The 20450-nt window shown below is 40.3% G+C and overlaps 1 protein-coding gene across 2 annotated transcripts; it reads left to right on the top strand.

Annotated features, from left to right (window-relative positions):
* Positions 1–2115: 2115 nt before the first annotated feature.
* shtn2 (shootin 2) lies at positions 2116–17225 on the top strand. 2 transcript variants are annotated; one of them, XM_034164838.1, is made up of 17 exons: positions 2116–2219; positions 2684–2733; positions 6332–6392; positions 6674–6768; positions 7764–7956; positions 8056–8153; positions 8237–8318; positions 8501–8595; positions 10790–10936; positions 11028–11175; positions 12530–12653; positions 14451–14509; positions 14834–14931; positions 15027–15059; positions 15153–15206; positions 15590–15740; positions 15829–17225. In XM_034164838.1, exons 1-17 carry the CDS (start codon positions 2186–2188, stop codon positions 16002–16004), a joined length of 1698 nt encoding a protein of 565 aa, XP_034020729.1. In that variant the 5' UTR covers positions 2116–2185; the 3' UTR covers positions 16005–17225. The 2 variants fall into 2 exon arrangements, with proteins under 2 accessions (XP_034020729.1, XP_034020730.1); XM_034164839.1 differs by lacking the exons at positions 15590–15740; positions 15829–17225 and adding an exon at positions 15415–15529 and having other exon boundaries at positions 11019–11175; positions 15153–15208.
* The last annotated feature ends 3225 nt before the right edge of the window (positions 17226–20450 follow it).

Below are 20450 nucleotides of genomic sequence, written 5' to 3'. Positions count from 1 at the left end.
TCACTTGTCTCTTAAAATCTGTCTCCTGGTTGCTGCTGCTGTCCAGCGGGAGGAATGTGTAAAGGTCACAGCACTGCTGACCTGTTGTTGACCCCAGTTTGACCTTTGCAGGTTAGTGTCTCTGTCGACTGCAGGGCTGCTAAAAGCCCGAGTGATCTAATCAGGGTTATTAATGCTGAGCAGGTCAGAGCGTCTCAACGTGCATCATCACAAACAAAAACTCCTAAAAATGATCTTTTGTTGGAATATTAATCAATTCTGAAATTGATCAACATGACTGAAGTTAATTTATTTCAATAATGTTCATAATTGTTGCTTTAATTTGATAAATTATCACAAATTGTAAAAATATTTGTTAAAAATCATCCACATTCTCATTTACAAACAAAATATTTATCAGAATTTAGGATTCAGAATTTTTGAGTAACTGGTAGAAAAATAGATTCATAAACAAATTTCTTCAGTAAGATGCTAAGATTGATTAAGGATGATTTTATTATTTTGTTCTTCATATGTGTCAAATGTGTATTGATATTTTGCTGGGTGGAGTTCGACAGCTGTAATCAATAAGACCATTTAAGAAAATAACAAAATGATCGGTGTCGTCTACAAGAATTAATTTTTGATGTAAAGACAAAATCCTCAAAAATGATTAAAAAAAACTTCTTTAAAATGAACTGTCCATAATAACAATAATAATAATAATAATGTGGCACAAACTATCTGCTGCATTCAAGTCTCTCCTGGAGGTGAGGGTTCAAATCGCACTTGTTGTCTGTATCTTTTAAAACATTTCCAAATATATATTGTAAATTATCATTATGGCCACCTTGAAATAAATTGTTTTCACAGCATACTTTCATGAGAAGAACAGTTTATTATTATTATTATTTTAATTCTATTAGAGACTTTATTTTGAAGAAATACTTTGAAGCTGCTACAAAAGACTGATTCATAATATTAATCTCAGTGTTTACGTTTTCATTAAATATTAATGTAGTTTTTTTGCTGAAACTCATTTATAGTAAATGTGACATTTTAGTATCTGTTCATATAATTGTGGCAAATTTAACTTGACAACTAAAGTTGTTAATGCGAGGAAACGTATTTACTTTGCTGCACAAAAAGAAAACATTTAAATGTAATAATTTTGAATGAATAAGAGTGTGTTGATGTATCTGAGAGCCGACTGGAAGGTGTTTCTGATATCAGACGCAGCAGACAACCGCTAACGTGAAGTGACAGTTTCACCTTTCGCCCCACGGTGAGGAACCATTAGTAAAGGTCAAAGTGTCGGCCTGCAGGAGCTTCAGGTGATTGCTGTTAGAAAGCAGCACGCCCAACATGAAGGCATTCATTCATTCATCACTGCAGCTCTTTATCTATGTGCTGCATTTATGCTGAAGGTTACCAAAACAATTAAATATTTTTGTGGTTGTTTGTTTCTGCATCCGTATGAGCATGCAAACGTCTGTGTAAGTTACCACGAGTGATATTAGTTGAGATTTTCTGCAGAAAAGCACAAAACCAGTGGTGCTGCCATTACTGCATTAGACCACTCTCATCTTCTGAACCATCTTCTGAGCTTGCTGACTGACTCGTGAACTCAGCTGGTAAACGAAAACTTCAAGCGGATCCATCCTGTGCAACATCAGGCTGCATTTTTAAATGGCTAAATCAAGTCGCGGGATTGAAGTGAATAAATAAATCAGGAATGAGGGATGAAATTAGATCTTTTTGAATAATTGATTGTCGTCTCCTGAATTAAAGCTCAGAATAGCAGGTTCAGTGTTTGAGAGGTCATGATGTCTGAGCGGAGACACGAGCAGGCAAATGGAAGCAGCCTCGCCTTCACGCCGCCCCGCTGAGTGACATTGATCCTGGGGGGTAGAGACAGTTCGGTTCCTCATGAGGCCTCGTGCACAAGCAGACTGAATCCTCTCCTGCTATGTATTAAAAAGAGGAAGAGTGCACCTCCTCTTCTAACGCTGGAACATCCCATGTGAATTTATGTAATCTGCATAACTGGAGTTTCAGATCTTTGCCTGATGACACACTGACCAAAGGCGAAGGTTCCTCTTTCCAGGAGGGGGAGGATTTAAGCACAAATTCCCACCTTCCTCCTCCATAGCGTGCTGAACGCTCCTCAGACAAACAGCACAACGGAGTTAGTTTGAGCTTCAAGATGTGGGTCCAAGGAGAAGACAGAGCGCCTGCAGGTGAGACCTGCTACCGGAGCCCCAGCGGTTTGAATAATATTTTTGTGTATTTACTGCAGTTTTTCTGTCTGTAGTCAAAGTAGAAAACCAGTAGGTTTTGATCCAACCATTGCAAGTGAACTCAATTTTAAAGCCACAGTGTGTAGGTTTTAGTGTCACCTAGTGGTGATGCTGTAGACTGCATTGTTTTTCTTTGGTGACATGGATTCACATTCCCCTGCCTCGTCTTACGATAAACATTTTGTTGGTAATAACCGCCAGCATTAGTTTTTCTTTCCTTTTTGTTTTAATCATTTTGAAATGAAAGAGTCCAGCAGACTCTCACAATCCACTAACAGTGAAAGTTTCACTTCCCCTGTGACCCATCTTCCCGTGGCCTCGTAGTTCCTCCCGCTGACAGGATGTAAGGATCGAACCGTGTTTTCTGTTCTCTTTGACGATCTCTCAAATGCTTTTCTTCCCAGAGTCGGTTGGAGAGAGCAGCTTATCTTCTGGTGACGATGAAGACATTCAGGTATCTAGAATTCCATATTCATCTCCCCTGACAGATAAAGTGTGCACAAAACTTTATTTTTAATACAAAATACTTTAGTGCCTCTGTGAGTGTGTTGAAGTTAGTTACAGAAACACCATGAAAGCAAACAGTAATACTAACTTTTGTTTCCAGCTGGACTAGTAATGGATCGGCCTCCTCTCCTTCAAACTCAAATTCCTGCAAAATTTTAGATGTTATTCAGTGTATTATCCATGAAAATTGGTCAAATATTCATAATTTAACTTTTTGCTTTTCTCAGCATGAAGCAGGTAAGGGTGCATGACTCCCCTTGGATGGGGCGCCACCAACAGGCCCAACTGTCCATTTTCTAAAAACACTTATTCCAGTGAACGGTTGCGGGGTCGTTGGAGCCTGTCCCAGCAGGCATTGGGCAGATCGTCAATCCATCGCAGGGCTGTTAACAGATCATGATGATGAAAATGTCAAACTTTACACATCTATGAGTTTGAATTGATAACAAAAATATCAAATGAAATGATGAATACATGACATATGTATCAAATTGTTGACTTATATTGACAATATTGTCAAAGTTCATCAATCACCTCATTTTTCAGAGATATGCAGTCAGGAGGCTTCAAACTTATGGACGGCATACCGCTTAATAATAACAATAATGGTAAACTGAGCAAGTTTTGCACAGCTTATCATTATTAGTCATTTTTAGGGGTCACTGGTCATGGAGGCATAACTTAATCATGCAATATTACAATTTAATTTCATTTATATAGCGCCAAATCACATCAAAGATAAACAAAGGCGCTTCGCACAAGTATGGTCTAACCTTACCAACCCCTAGAGCAAGCACACAGGTGACGGTGGTAAGGAAAAACTCCCTCTGATGATACTGATGAAGAAACCTCAAGCAGACCAGACTCTCAGAGGGGTGACCCACTGGTTAGACCGTTGTAACAGTTACAAGGTTTATACAAAGTTTTACAGAGCTGAAGAAACAGAAAACAGGAAATCAAAACATCTGCTGCATCAGCTTCAGACATGGAATCTCGCAGTCAGTCCAGCATCATGTTGTCTGCAGGCACCACTCCTGTGTGACGCCCTCTGCACCTCGGACAGAGTGAAAAAGAGCAGAATTCATCAGCAGTAAATCGACAGGAAGGTGATCCCCGGCCGCTAGCCCTACACAGTAAATTTTGCAGAGTGAAATTTTACTCTGCCGGGATAACATTTAATCCCAGTCTAAACAGAGTAAAATACATTATATTATAGAATGAAATCAGCTCTACCATCTTGTCAAATCAAGTGTTTATACTCCAATAAGAGTTGGTTTTACACTGTGATAGAGTTGATTTATCACTGTGGTAGAGCAGAGTAAAATTTACTCTGTAAAATTAAATTTAAATTTAAAAAAATTTATTAAATTAAAAAAATTAAAACTAAATTTTACTCTGTAAAATTTACTGTGTAAGCTTCACAGACCCAGAATTTAGATGAAGTGAGGCTGAAACTTGTTCCTCTACGAATAAAATGAATTTAAAAGGACAGGAAGCATAGCACCATGCTATGCCAGTATGCTAGCTATACGAGACGGAAAATAAGTGCGTCTTGAGTCTGGACTTGAAAGTCTCCACAGAATCTGCCTGTTTTATTGATGCAGGGAGATCATTCCACAGAACAGGGGCACGATAAAAGAAAGCTCTGTGACCCGCAGACTTTTTATTCACCCTGGGGACACAAAGTAGTCCTGCACCCTGAGAACGTAAAGTCCAGGCTGGTACGTAAGGTTTAATTAGGTCAGCTAGGTAGGGAGGTGCCAGTCTGTGAACAATTTTACAGATTAGTAGCAGAACCTTAAAATCTGATCTCACAGACAAAGGAAGCCAGTGAAGAGACGCCAAAGTGGGTGTAACTTTTTGCTTCCTGTCAAAAGTCTGGCAGCAGCATGTGTATTTATTTTTAATAATAATTATAAGCTGTGCAAGTTTTGCAACTATATACACAAATTGTACAATAAAATAAGTAAATATTAAAAAATGACTTTTTAAACAAATTGCAAATAAAGTCTCTGGCCATAGAGGCATAACTTAATCATGCAATATTTATATTAAATAATAATAAGCTACTCTGTGCCGATAGAGAAGTGGTAATAAAAGAGAGTGGCTTTTATGATTTGTGGCTTTTAAGATGTTGACAATATTCCTCTTGTTGTGTGCTGTAAAAGACTGTAAAATGTTTGTCTGATGATGTTTTTACAGCCCTCACTGGTGCGTTATTGTCACATTCTAAGGTTCATTATAGAGAAGAGAAACACAAATCATCTTTTACTGTTGCTACAGTTATGGTATATTGTTAAACCTTTGATTTCTGTGATACAGTGGTTAAAAAACCCGAAAGTAGCGCTGCGTTTGTCTTTTATTGTCTAAAAAGTACAGATTTGATTGTCTATTTATAAAAGTAAAAGAATGAAGTCAAACATGTTAAAAAAACAAGTTTAGATTTTTTTTTTAAAGTCAAGCAGCATTGCTGAATTAAAAAATGTATTAAATGCATTACATGCATTTCTTCTACCTCAGATTATTGTTGGAGCACAGTTTTGATGTGAACAGATGTGGTTTGTTGCCTGTCGTCCTGTTTGGTTTCTGCTTGTTATTAATAGATGATCTGATTGTGTTTATTGCTCGGTATTAATAGATGATCTGATTGTGTTTATTGCTTGTTAATAACAGATGATCTGATTGTGTTTATTGCTTGTTAATAACAGATGATCTGATTGTGTTTATTGCTCGTTAATAACACGTGATCTGATTGTGTTTATTGCTTGTTAATAACAGATGATCTGATTGTGTTTATTGCTCGTTAATAACACGTGATCTGATTGTGTTTATTGCTTGTTAATAACAGATGATCTGATTGTGTTTATTGCTCGTTAATAACAGGTGATCTGATTGTGTTTATTGCTTGTTAATAACAGATGATCTGATTGTGTTTATTGCTCGTTAATAACACGTGATCTGATTGTGTTTATTGCTTGTTAATAACAGATGATCTGATTGTGTTTATTGCTCGTTAATAACACGTGATCTGATTGTGTTTATTGCTTGTTAATAACAGATGATCTGATTGTGTTTATTGCTCGTTAATAACACGTGATCTGATTGTGTTTATTGCTTGTTAATAACAGATGATCTGATTGTGTTTATTGCTTGTTAATAACAGATGATCTGATTGTGTTTATTGCTCGTTAATAACACATGATCTGATTGTGTTTATTGCTTGTTAATAACAGATGATCTGATTGTGTTTATTGCTCGTTAATAACACGTGATCTGATTGTGTTTATTGCTTGTTAATAACAGATGATCTGATTGTGTTTATTGCTCGTTAATAACAGATGATCTGATTGTGTTTATTGCTTGTTAATAACAGATGATCTGATTGTGTTTATTGCTCGTTAATAACACGTGATCTGATTGTGTTTATTGCTTGTTAATAACAGATGATCTGATTGTGTTTATTGCTCGTTAATAACAGATGATCTGATTGTGTTTATTGCTTGTTAATAACAGATGATCTGATTGTGTTTATTACTCGTTATTAGCACCGGGTCCTGGAGCAGCAGCGAGATGAAGCCAATCAGAGGCTGTCTGAGCTGCAGCAAGGTATAAAGTCACAAAACATTTTTCTGATTCCATCAGCGAGCGAGCTGAAGCATATCCCAGCATGCACTAGGAGCCCGTCTAATAAAACAAATAATCCCACAGAACATGACATTGAAAAGCAGCTTCCAGTGCACGCCGTGTTCCACTGCCAGACACACCAGAGAATCTCATGGCGTTAAACTCTCTTTTGATTGTGCACAGTTTGCTTCAGGCCGCTCTCCTTTCTTCTATTGTTTATTTTTTCTATAAATTGATGAAGATGCTCTTCTTTTCATCACCAGCCTCCAATCAACTCCTGAAGGAAATGGAGGTCCTTGAAGTTCAGTTCCAGATTGAGCGCTCCTGCAGGGAGAGCGCCGAGGCGCTGGCTGTGGAGGTACAAACCCCGTCCATCCTTTAAAGGGGTCCTTTGATTTGAGTCCTCACAGATGCTGAGAGTGATACTTTAAATAAATAAAAGGCATCGAGGGCTGATGCAAAGCCTGTGCTGCTCTGCATACTGGGGTTTGTCTATAAACAATAACATGTATTAGCAGTCAATCACAAACAGTTTGATGATCAAAAACCGTTCAATCATCTCTCTAGCCCAGTTGCTTGCTAAGATATAGCAGAAAATGTTTTTTTTGCACCATGTTTCTGTTGACCTTGACCTTTGTCTGACCCCTCCAAAAGTTAAGTATCTCAAGATATCTGCCCAATTAATATTCCCACCAAGTCCGATGAAAATCTGTCCAGCCGTTTCTTTAGTTATCTTCTACACACACACACACACACACACACACACACACACACACACACACACACACACACACACACACACACACACACACACACACACACACACACACACACACACACACACACACACACACACACACACACAGAGGACTGATTACAGAACCCTGCTTCGCCTGATTCACTGGCATGCAGAATCAGAAGATTCACGCTTCTCGTGTTTTTCCAGAGAAAACTCAGTGGAAGCATTTCACAGAGAAAACGAGTTCAGTAACTTCTGATATGTCACAGAGGCCTAAATTTGTTTATAGTGCAAATGTGACAACATCTACTGACATAGAATTGTAAGACTTTGAAAATATTTAACATATAAAAACAAATATATTTAATATTAATAATGGGAAGAAAAAAAATTGCATGACACGACCCCTTTAATGTATAAATTATAAATTTGAATTTTACATGATTGCTGCTATTATATAATTTTTTTATTCTTATTTTTTGATTCATTTCATGTTCACATCTCAGCTTGTGTGAAATAAAAAGTCCTGTTCAGCAGCTTTTTAAAAGAACAAATAACTCGTCTGGAGTTTTGGACCAACTAATCAGTTAAAAACACATCTCCTCCTCCGTCAGGTGACCAAGGAAAACAAAGTCCTGAAAAGGAAGAGCCAGATGATAATACCGCTCATCCCCGAGCTGCCTGAATACACAGCGGCGGTGACCCTTCACCCGGACACTGACCCCACAGTTAAGGGTGACCCTGGTGGTCTTGAGGAGCTCAGTAATGAGACCCAGCTGCTGCTGCAGTACCAAAACAACATCACAGGTCAGCCAGAACTTTGTTAGCATGAAGAACCAAATCTGGAACCTGGTGCTGCTGGGTGCTGGATGGTAACTTGTGTGTGTGACTGTGATGTTTCGTCAGAGCTGCAGGCGTCAGTCGACGGGCTTCTGGCCGAGAAGCTGCAGCTGGAGCAGCAGGTGGAGGAGCTGCAGGGAGAGCAGGTCCGGCTCCGAGAGCAGGTACCGCCTGCTGCAGGGCTGAGCAACTGAACGACTCAGGGTGTGTGTGCATCATCATCACGCTTTGTTCACCTGTGCTTCAGCTCGCGCTGGAGATCCAAGACAAGGAGGCCGTACTGAAGAAGATGAAGAGACAGAACAAGACCATGAAGAAGATCCAACGAGGTGACAGCCAACGGTTTCCAACTGAGCTCTCTGAAATAAAGACACTTCTTTCTAATTTGCAACCTGGTGTGTGTGTGTGTGTGTGTGTGTGTGTGTGTGTGTGTGTGTGTGTGTGTGTGTGTGTGTGTGTGTGTGTGTGTGTGTGTGTGTGTGTGTGTGTGTGTACGCGTGCGTGTGTGTAGTTTCTCAGCTCGTCACTGAGGAGTTCTCAGACGTGTCTCAGCAGCTGGAGCTGCAGCAGGGCCTCCGGCAGCAAGCAGAAGTCTTTGCCCATCAGGTGAGAGTTTGTGCGCTCAGAACGTTCTGTCACACGTTCACACCTGTCGGCGGTGAGGCTGACAGGCGCGGGACGGCCATGGATGACCTCTGGGCAGCTACGGCGAGCATGTGGACACTCAGACCGGGGCGTGAAAGGGACACTTCCGCTGTCAGAGGGCGGGACAGGGAAACGGGGGTCTCCATTCTCTGTTTACACACACACACACACACACACACACACACACACACACACACACACACACACACACACACACACACACACACACACACAAAGGCCAAAGACAAGATGCAACAACACACGCTCGAAAAAAGACACCAATTCGGCTCAAACCCACTTCCCCAAACACAGCTCCACGCCGGCCCAGCTGCCTGGCAAATAAAGAACCTTCTTTCAACAACAAAAAAAAGAAACATCTCGCTTCCCTTCCTTTCCAGTGTAGCCCCTCCCCACACCTCCCTGTAATTAGCGGTCATCACCGTGGCTGGAGGAGAATAGCGGCCTTTAAGCACAACCTGTCTTCTCCTGACACCTTTAGATTTTGTCGAGCGTACAGCAATTGTGGCCTTTGTGTGCAGCGGCCTCCATTTACCAGACAGGCGCACAATGAGGCGCCACACAGGGGTCCTTACCTGTGAAAGGGACCCCCAACTGCTCACACAATTCAGCCCCTCTGCTCTCAGTGTGCGGTGAAAGGCGCCTCCCCGCGCGCTCGGCGCCTCTATTTGTGTGTTTGCACATGTTTTGAAAACACCGACTATTCACACCTCGTCTCTGTGATGCGTGCGCCTATAATGATGCCGGGGCCCCACACAGGAAACTATTTGCTGATGCTGTGTGTGTGTGTGTGTGTGTGTGTGCAGCTGGGTGCTTGGGTTTGTGTTTGTACATATGAAATAATTGCACTAATTGCTGTGTGAAAATTGCCTTTAATTTGCAGCGTGCAGCATCGTGCTGCGACAAAAAGCTGCACATCGACGGTAAAACAACTCAAATCAATTTCTGTGCTCTGATGGCACTTTTTTCTTTCTTTTTTTCTTACTGTCAGAAAATATACCATTTAAAAAAATTCCAGCAGAATATTTGTCTTTTCTTCAATTTCATGTGATGACACGTAAACCTCATGACACACTAACAATAATATTACTGTATATTCTATATAACATATTTGTGTGTGTTATGTGAATGTGCACGTGCTTTTGTGTTTATGCATGAAATGTGTGACAAAGTGAAAATATGGCGACGCCCACTGACCTCCCAGTGACGATGTGCAGTTAAAATTGTGATACAGGTGGGGGCATAGACACCCCAATATCAGGAAGCAGAAGTCCAGGTCATGACCCCAACCCCTACATGTGTAACAGGCAATTAAATGGCAGCACAGTTGGAACAGACTCAACAGACCCAGAGAACAACTTTCCGACAGGCTCCGTCCCTGTTAGCGTGTCGCATGATGATCGAGGGTGAGTCTGCGGGAACTGAGTTTTACCTTACAAGCGGGTTTAATCAAAAAATGTTGACAAGTGTTGCCAGATGTATCCAAAGAAACAAGCAGTGGTCTGAAAAGGTTCAATTTAAATAACTTTGGAAAGTACTTTATTCAGTTTTTCATTATTAAGCATAAAAAGTCAATGTTTTAAAATAAGAATAAAATAAAAATAATAAAACGTAATACTAGATAATAATAGGTTTTGTGGCAGACTGGAATAAATGAGCTGGAGCCGGAAATTCTACAAACATTGTGAGTCATATTGTCTTATTAATCAACCAGTTTTTACAAAACTTGTTGAAAACTTGGGAAGCATGAATAATACAATAAAGTTAGACATAAGGAACACTGAGATTGAAGACGGGATGTTTTGGTGCATAACAGACGCTCTAATGGTTGCCGTCCTGTTTTGATTTGTGGTGAAACATTTGCCCTCGAATCACTATAATCAAATCACAACAACATTTCCCACTAAATTAAAGAACACTTTTTTTACATTTCTGCTCACAAAACACTCAAACCTGCAAAAAAGAATTTTCTTTGATATTTTGGATAAAAACAACACAAACGAGACTTCCCGTTAGTCATCATTCAAACGTGTCTGTCACAGGCACCTGGAGCAGGCGAGTGACACACAGCCTTTTCAGACTGGGATTGTTTTTAATTTTTTTTAATTATTTTGGTGAGGGATGTTCTTTATTTCAGATGTTGGTGCAGCAGGAGGCGGCACACAGACGGACGATGATGCTGATGCAGAGCAGTGAGACCGCGTCACAGCTGCAGCGAGCTTTGGAACAAATAAGCAGCATCAGCACGGCCCTGTGTGACATCCAGAGGTGCTACCAGGACCAGGTGCTCACACGTCACCGTCTGTGTGTGTGTGTGTGTGTGTGTGTGTCTGTCTCCTGATGCTCCTTATCTTCTATATGTTCGGCTCAAACAGAGCCTGCCGAGTGCTGCAGAGGATAGCAGCATCCTGTGTGAGCTGCAGGATCTCAGACAGCAGCTGCAGAGGACCGTGGAGGAGAAGGCAGCTTTAGAGACGCACCTGTCTGAGGCTAACCGCACCGTCAGACAGCTGCAGGAGGAAGGTAGCTACTAAAAAGAATTCTTAGTTTAAGACCCGACCAACCTGAAATTGTGATGGAATTTTCCACGGACGTACTCTGTCTGATGTGCCACCTGGCTGGAGTGAGCTTCTGAGTAGGTGCTGATTACTCGACTGTGTGGATCTGCTCTGCTCAGCCAGAGATTAGACCTCTGGAGTTGTTTGACGCAGAGACGCGTCAAATTCACATGGCTGAATTAAGTGGTTGTACCATCAAATCCCCCACACTCTGAGTTTCCATTTGAATGTGTGTTGAAATTGCAGACTTCAAACTATCTACCACTTTTTAAATTTTCTTGATAAACCCAGTAAAAGTTGAATAATGATTAATAATTTTTGGGAGACTTTTTCCTGAATATTATGGTAATGTGTGGAGCAGCTCTTCATGCTGGGCTTTGTCCAGCACGTGGACTTCCTCTTTCATCTTCTCTGGCAGAGAGGGTGGATGGACAGATGACAACTTCCCCTTTAAAATTGGTGGAAAAATGCATGACATAAACCAGTCAAAACCACCGACCCCATGTGAATTGATCAACATCCCCATCTGGGGTATTGTTGAGAAAAAAGCCACCAAAGACAAACTGAGGTGCCAACACTGCCTCTAGGTGGACAACAGGAGGAATGTCAAAGTGTCAGGCCTGTGAGATGTCCAACACAAGACACAGAGGTCTTGTGTTTGACAATAATTTTTTTTCTAAGTGGAGGAAATTATTTGTGTGGCATCTTATTGTTTTATAAATAGTTGTACAAAAGTTTGTTAAACACGTTTGTGGCTTTCACAGCAAAAAAACACAAACTTTTTCTATTTGGATTTTATGTTTTGTGTGAATTCAGGTTCATTGTGTTAATGCAGTTTGTCAGAATGTAAGAAAAACTGTAAAGTCACACGGGTGAGGTTGTGCTGAGAATAATGACAACAAACAAGGCAAAGTTTTTTCAGGTAAATTTCAAAGGTAAAACCAACAGTAGTCAAAACCAGCCACTCCAGAGGGTTAAAGCGTAACACGTAACGTCTTCTGTCTTTGGGACTACACTCGGAACAGCGGTGACTCACTGCTCTGACCTCTATTACTTCACTCGCAAGGAGAAATAACATCCACAACATTTTCAGGTAAACTCTTTATTGTGGAACCACTCTGGAAAAAGTGAAACTTGGACCAGCTTTTAAAAAAATGTTGGTCTAAGTTTCACTTTTTTCAGAGTGGTGCCACTTCCACCACACTACAGAACCGAACTTAGGTCTTGGATGGCAACCACCCAGGCTGACAACAGGTCATGCGACTTCTTCAACAGGGGTGTGATGTAATGTAATGTGATTGTGTTCTTCTCTATTATAGTTAAACATCTACATGAGACGATGAAAGAGGTGGATAAAGGTCATCAACTAGAGGAGGTGAAATCCAGCCCAAATCCACCACCCCCACCTCCACCTCCACCTCCCCTTCCTCCACCAACTACCAAGTGGGTGTCACAAAAGCCAGATCTTTTTCTGTCACATTGGCGTATTTGTAGAGCTGCGTGTGCGCAACCTTTTTCATGCTGTTCCCCATCCATCTAATGAATAAAGATAAAAACAGGTTTTGCAAGCAGCTGAGGTCTTGGTGGCCACCAGACTAGAGCTTTGGACATGATCTAAACAAGCTCAATTCAAGCTACCAATAAATTCAGCCACACCTGCTCCTAATTGTCATCAACCATCCAGCAGGCAGTCGGTGGGCTGCTCTGTGGTATATGGATCTGGTGAAGTTCACCACATTTAATTTTGGTTTATGCTCATTATTTGCCCTTTTTACATTTGGAGACATACACGATAGTATTTATTGTTTTTGTTTTATCGTGTTAACAAATGGGAGGAAATACAGTGAGGAAAATAAGTATTTGAACACCCTGCGATTTTGCAAGTTCTCTTTAGTTCAGGTCTGGAGACTGGCCAGTACACTCCAGGACCTTGAAATGCTTCTTACGGAGCCCCTCCTTAGTTGCCCTGGCTGTGTGTTTGGGGTCATTGTCATGCTGGAAGATCCAGCCATGACCCATCTTCAATGCTCTTACTGAGGGAAGGAGGTTGTTTGCAAAAATCTCACAATACATGACCCCATCCATCCTTCCTTCAATATGGTGCAGTCGTCCTGTCCCCTTTGCAGAAGAGCACCCCCAGAGTATGATGTTTCCACCCCCGTGCTTCACAGTTGGGATGGTTTTCTTGGGGTTGTTCTCATCCTCTAAACATGGTAAGTGGAGTTGATTCCAAAAAGCTCTATTCTGGTCTCATCTGACCACATGACCTTCTCCCATGCCTCCTCTGGATCATCCAGATGGTCACTGATGAACTTCAGACGGCCCTGGACATGTGCTGGCTTGAGCAGGGGGACCTTGCTGCCCTGCAGGATTTTAAACCATGACAGCATCATGTGTTACTAATGTAATCTTTGTGACTGTGGTCCCAGCTCTCTTCAGGTCAATGACCAGGTCCTCCTGTGTAGTTCTGAGCTTTCTCAGAATCATCCTTACCCCACAAAGTGAGATCTTGCATGGAATCCCAGACTGAGGGAGATTGACAGTCATCTTGTGTTTCTTCCACTTTCTAATAAATAATCATAACAGTTGTTGTCTTCTACCAAGCTGCTTGCCTGTTGTCCTGTAGTCCATCCCAGCCTTGTGTAGATCTACAGTTTTGTCCCTGGTGTCCTTAGACAGCTCTTTGGTCTTGCTATAGTGGACAGGTTGGAGTGCGATTGTGTGAACAGGTGTCTTTTATACAGGTAACACGTTCAAACAGGTGCAATTAATACAGGTAAAGAGTGCAGAATAAGAGGGCTTCTTAAAGAAAAATTAACAGGTCTGTGAGAGACAGAATTCTTGCTGGTTGGTAGGTGATCAAATACTTATTTGTAGCAATAACAAATAAATTATTAAAAAATCATACATTGTGATTTCTGGACTTTTTTTTTAGATTATGTCTCTCACAGTGGACATGAACCAAAGATGAAAATTTCAGACCCCTCCATGATTTCTAAGTGGGAGAACTTGCAAAATTGCAGGGTGTTCAAATACTTATTTTCCTCACTGTAGACTCATTCATTCATCTCGCTCACTCTAACTTACAGGGTAAATAAATGCCTCTGCTTTCCTAAAGCCTGTGAATAAGTTATGAATTCATGCATTCTGCAAGAATGGAATCTAAGGCTGTAAAATTAAATTAAATATCAGTTTGTAGGATCTGACCCCTGTGACCTCTGTCTCTCTCTCTCTCTCTAGTTCACTTGATTTTCTGAGAAAAAAGAGAAAACCTGAAGCCTTTAAAGCCGAACAAAACAGTGAGTCACGTGTTTTCATTAAACTGCAGGAACTCTGTGTTGCACAGAGGAAGTTTCTCCAGTTTAAAGTCGTGTATTGTGACATAAATTTTAAAAAAGCAGGATTTCATTTCTTTCTCCCTGCTTTGGAATTTCTTTTCCTAATTTTTGAAGAATTTGTTTAATACATTGTGAGCTTTTTAAGCTCATCTGCATTAGTTGTATTTGTTTTTGTTTTCTAAATCCCAAATGTATTTATCCATGAATCATTTATTTTATAGTTGAGAACTTTGCTGTGATTTGCAAAAATCATGAAAAATTAATGATATCTTCTTTGTGTTTCAGCATCAGCTCCACTGTTGGGCATGAAGGCACGAGCGATGGATGAGATGATGGAGAGAATAAGAAAAGGCATCGTTCTGAGACCTGCCAAATCCATTCATGTACAGCTGTATTTATTTATTTTATTTTTTTCTGTGCATATTGTCACCAAGTGGAATGTGAAATCCAAATTCTTACATCATAACCTCTTGCTCAGGTGGGTTCAGAGGATGATGAATGCTTGTGGACGGTCAGGAATCACCAATTCATCCATTCTATCTGGTAAAAATGTATATATTCGGGTCCATAAAAGACATAACCCGTTTTTAAATCTCTTCTTCAGGAACAAAGGAGTGAAAACAGAAAGTCAGCAGTTCTGGAGCTGAAAGGAATGCTGGTAATAATTTTTTTAAATGACATTTTTTGTGTAATATGTTTATATGTTTCCTGTTGAGAAGCCACAGAGGCAGTGTGGTTTGTTTAAAGGGGTCATATTGTGTGTGGGTGGTTTTGTTTTAGACCTATATAATACTGAGGGTTTGGGTTAAACATTATCCAAATCCAGCAATTTTATGATTGTTGTGCTGCTGCAAACAAAATTTAGGCCCAAAACACCTCGTATTAGATTTCAGTGACATGTGTAACACAAGCCCATATTTGGACTGCACATCCTCTTTGCTGTGCAAGTTGAGTCATATGAGTTAATCTACACCAAAGACACACAGATTGGGCCTGTTGGCTAAAACTGGCCGTCAATCCATTAACTGTCCATCACACCAGGACAACATGAAACGCCAGAACTGTCGCAGAGTGCCGTCTCGGAAAGGAACAGGGCGAAGCATCGGAGAGGAGGAGCTTCAGCGTGTGCTTCAGAGGAGGAGGCGGGCCATAGGAGAGGCCCAGGACCCGCCTTCTTCAACCCAAACACAGGGTAAAGAGTTAGTGGAGAAATCTGTTTTTTTTTTTTGTGAGTTACTGTGGTTTCTTGTTAATGTTGTTTAATTCCATGATGATGTCAGGGTGTCAGGCCAGTCAGCCCTGTGACCCGGCACCAGCTGATGTTGCCAGTGTGGGTGAGAGCGATGTCAGGCCGGCGCTCCGCAGGCTGCAGCACAACAGGGAGAAGAGGGATTCTCGCATCCGAGCATCAGCGCTCCTTATCAGCCAAGAAAACGGGCACCAATCAGAGGAATGAATCCATCCAAAAGGAATATGCCACTTTATTATTTTAACCCACACTTCAATTTTCAGTCATTTATGGAGTTTCGCTCAGGCTTTTACTTCCAAAGGAACCAATTATGCAGCATTTCTACATGTACATTAAATCAGTGCAAGAACATGCAATAAAATATCAAGAAGCTGCTGGCTGATTTATTTAAACGCGCTCACATCAGAAGGTCACTGAAAAAGCATCCAGACAGGAAGAAATCAAACTCACAAATATAAAGTTGCATTTCCAAACAGGGCTGCAGGGATGGAGTTCCCTCAGCTGTGCTTAATGTGTCTCTATTTTAGGTGTCGGGGTCTAACTGATCCCAGAACCACTTTCCGAGCTGCACCTGCAGGTGTGTGTCTCTTCACGCTTTGCCCGAGCGGTCGGATTTATTTCTACTGATTCCTCACAGTCCAGAGGTGTTGGTGAGATAAGAGCATCAGGTGATCTGTGCTCCTTCTCATGAAAGTGCCTTTAAATGCGGAAGGCCGCCGTTTGTTTTCTCACCTCCATACTGGCCGTGCACGTGTGTGCATGCATGAATGAATGCACATCATTGTTAAAAGCATCTGAAGAGAGGATGGAATTATTCTCACTTTCAGCTCACACCATTTTAGTGTCTGCACGCTGTTTCACATTATATATTTACTTTACTCTTTTTATCACCTTCTTGCTTTCCACTGTGCATATTTTATTATTTTGCCTCAAAGGTGTTAGTTTCTAAAATACAGTAATGTATAATACTCAGTTCTGCACGTGATGGAGGCTTTGTTAAGCAGTGGTGGAATTTTAACAACATCTCTTCCACTGGCCGTCCGTCTGAACGTATATTTCACTGCAAGTCTGCAGGAAACTTGTTGACTGACAGGAGAAACGGGATGAAATGTGGATCATCAAGCTGCATTGGGTTCAGCCACGCGCTCCAACAAACAGGGAAGCAACACAAAAATCAGTCTAAAAATGGAGACAAACAGAAACACTGAGCTTTGTAACAGAGAAATCAAAGTCAAATAAGTAATTAAATTCAGTTTTTCAGTACGTTCACCTGAACAGAACTGAGACTAAGCAAAGGCAGGGTGAATCAATCACCAAAATTGAACTATAATCTTTACCCCTCAATCACCATCACCTTCCCCTCAATCTTAGGGGAGGTGATGGTCTAGTGGTTAAGCCTTGGGCTTCAGATCAGAGGATCCTCAGTTCAAATCCCCGCCTGACTGGAAAATCACTAAGGGCCCTTGGGCAAGGCCCTTAATCCCCTAGTTGCTCCATGTGTGTAGCAAGCGCCTTGTATGGCAGCACCCTGACTTTGGGGTGAATGTGAGGCATTATTGTAAAGTGCTTTGAGAGTCTGATGCAGATGGAAAAGTGCTATATAAATGCAGTCCATTTATTTACCCCAAACTTGATAAAAGTCACCTGCAAACTTGATGGTGAAATTGTGTTTAAAAAAAAATAAATCTAAAAATTTCATTTGAAATGAGACCCAGAAAAAAGAGCAATGCAAAGTGAATTTACAAGAACTCCTACGACACTAGCATAATCTAACCACAAAAACTGCACACATTAAATCTATAAAAATCATGTCTGGGATCAGCTCTAATTTTTGTCATTCCTGTTATCAGTGGGCAAAATCCCATTTCATTGCATTGACTACTGTATACTTTTGCATATTTGTATGCTGTTTTCATAAAGAAATAAATTTCTTAAAAATGATTTTTTATGTACAAACATGAAAAGTTATTTATTTCTTTAATTACATATACATACAAATATATTTGACATGTAGATGAACATAAGAGAGGAACTGAGACTGTAATTTTAAATGTGCAAAAACACTTAAGGCCTTTTTTTTAATCCCGTAAAACGGTAGTTACTGCTATTTCTGGCTTATTTTATTAATTAATGCCTCATAATTCATAATTCATTTTATTGTGTAAAATATTTGTATACATGATTGCATATAATGACACATCATAACAAATAACATTCAGTAAAAACAACTATCAATCAAAATCAGGTGACATTCGTTATACTAAAATACAGATCATAATTTGCTTTAAAAAATATCTGTACTAAGAATAATACATGATTACATATAATACATCATAACAAATAATAATAATAATTAATAAAAACAGCTAACAATCAAAATCAAAATCTGGTGGCATTCGTTATACTATAATACAAATCATAATTTGCTTTAAAAATATCTGTACTTGGGGATAAGGCCACTTCAGGTGGCAAACTATTCCAGATCTTTACTGCTCGGTTACTAAATGATGGGGATTTTATGAGTTGTTACCATTTATTTAATTAATCACTGCCTGCTTACATGATATTCAATGTAATCAAAAGTAGTCTGAGTTAAGTTTCTGCTTCTTGTGAAATGAACTGTATCAACTATCTGTTATCTGTGTGATGTGGGAGTGAAACCAGCCACAAGACTGAAAGAATATGTGTCTTAGCTGACTTGTTAAAGGATTCTACAGTTATTATTGTCTGAATTATATTCTTTTATACTTCATTTACTCATTCAATCATAATAATTATGTACCCAATCATATATGCTGCATTTAAGCTAAATGATTGCTCAGCCACAGTGATGAACTAAAGGTTGTTTCAGGACTCTGTTGACATCGAAACTTAACTGCTTACTCCCTTCTTTCTGTGAAAGAAACGAGCATGTTTCACAGGAAACCGTTACTCACAAGCAACCGTTCACCCCTCCCTTCCCCAAACGCAATGTACCCTGATGCTACGTTGTATTGTTTATGATTTTTTTTTTCTTTCCTAATAAAATAGCAAGCGCCGGGGGGGCGGCGGAGAGGAGCAGGAGAAGCAAGGTTGGTCTTAGGTTTGTACGCTCTCTCCGAAGCTTCTCCCCTTTGCGCAAAGCTCACAAAAGAGATCTCTGTCTAATGTTGTCTCTTTTATGTGATTGTGCTTTGAGAAACTGTGTTTTGCAGGATACGATCTCAGGCACAGATTAAGTGCCAGGTCCAGTTCAGGCAACGGACCTGACACTAAAGAATTCTTTCTTCACATTTAATCTAGATCTATTAACTTCCAAGCACCATGTATGCCCTCTAAGGCCAGTATACCTTCTCAATTAAAAAATTACTGTGGGGTCAACATTCTCAAAACCATGCAAAATGTTGTATATTTCAATCAAATCACCTCGAGTTCGTCTATCTTAGTGGCCCTTCTCTGTACTTTCTCTAAAATATTTTTGTCTTTTTGCAAATATGGTGACCATGCCTGCACACAATATTCAAGGTGAGGACGAACAAACGTTTTGTATAAAAGAAGAAAAGAGTCCTTGTCAATAAACAAAAAGGCCCTTTTTATCATCCCAAGAATTCTATTGGTCTTAGCTGCCGAAAGAGCAATGTGGCAGGAAAAGGATAAGTCCTTGGAAATCAACACTCCTAGGTCTCTTTCTTCTGAAACCACTTGTAATTGTTTTTCATTCATAAAATAATCGTAACATGGATTTTTTTCTACCAATATGGAGAACTTTGCATTTTCCTTCATTAAACCCAAGTAGCCATTCTTCAGACCAAGCCATGAGACTATCTATGTCTGACTGGAGGTCTTCCCCATCAGTTAAAGAAAGGATGGGGTGATACACCTTCGTGTCATCAGTGAAAATTTTACAATTTGACTTTATTGCACACGGCAAATCATTGATAAAAAGCAAAAACAATATCGGCCCTATAACTGATCCCTGGGGGACACCACTGGTGACCTTCATCCAAGAGGACTTCACACCATTCATGCAAACTCTCTGTTTCCTATCACTTAAAAAATCTTCTATCCAGTTACAAAGTCTTCCTTCTATACCGTACTTTCGCAGTTTATAAATAAGTCTGGCACTCGGCACCGAGTCAAATGCTTTGCGAAAATCGAGATACAGGGCATCAAAGGGTAAGCCCTCGTCATACATTTGCGTCCATTCCTCAAGAGTAACAAGTAAATTAGTGAGACATGATCTGCCCCTTCGAAAACCATGCTGATCATTCGAGAGCACTTTTTCTATAAAGATTACAAGCTTGTCTCAAATTATTTTTTCACATAATTTACAAACCTGTGATGTCAGACTCACAGGCCTGTAATTACCTGCTACGGTCTTTTCACCCTTCTTGAAAATTGGGGTCACATTGGCCCTCTTCCAAGTGCCAGGAAGTCTACATTGGTCAAAAGAGTGTCTAAGAATGCAAAATAAGAGTAAATAAATGGCCTCAGCTGAGAACTCGAGGATGTATTTCGTCGAAGCAACAACTTTTTCATATCTTCAGGTGAGAAAAATATTTCATCTAAAACACGATGTTCAACAATTTGACCATAAAAATTAAAGGGATCACATACTGTTTCGTCTCAGCTCATTGTATGATCCAAACGAGCCCCCTGCACTTCTTCTCCCCT

This window comes from Thalassophryne amazonica, chromosome 23 (genome assembly GCF_902500255.1).
Source record: "Thalassophryne amazonica chromosome 23, fThaAma1.1, whole genome shotgun sequence".
Lineage (NCBI taxonomy): Eukaryota > Metazoa > Chordata > Actinopteri > Batrachoidiformes > Batrachoididae > Thalassophryne > Thalassophryne amazonica.
Note: the sequence above shows the minus strand (reverse complement) of the source record. Positions and strands in the feature narration are given on the sequence as shown.

Bases quoted from the DNA above. Each gene is read 5' to 3' on its own strand.
- shtn2 (XM_034164838.1), top strand. From the start codon at position 2,186: ATGTGGGTCCAAGGAGAAGACAGAGCGCCTGCAG. The intron at 14,932-15,026 runs GTACAGCTGTAT...CCTCTTGCTCAG, and splicing joins GACCTGCCAAATCCATTCAT to GTGGGTTCAGAGGATGATGA. The intron at 15,741-15,828 runs GTAAAGAGTTAG...TGATGATGTCAG, and splicing joins TTCTTCAACCCAAACACAGG to GGTGTCAGGCCAGTCAGCCC.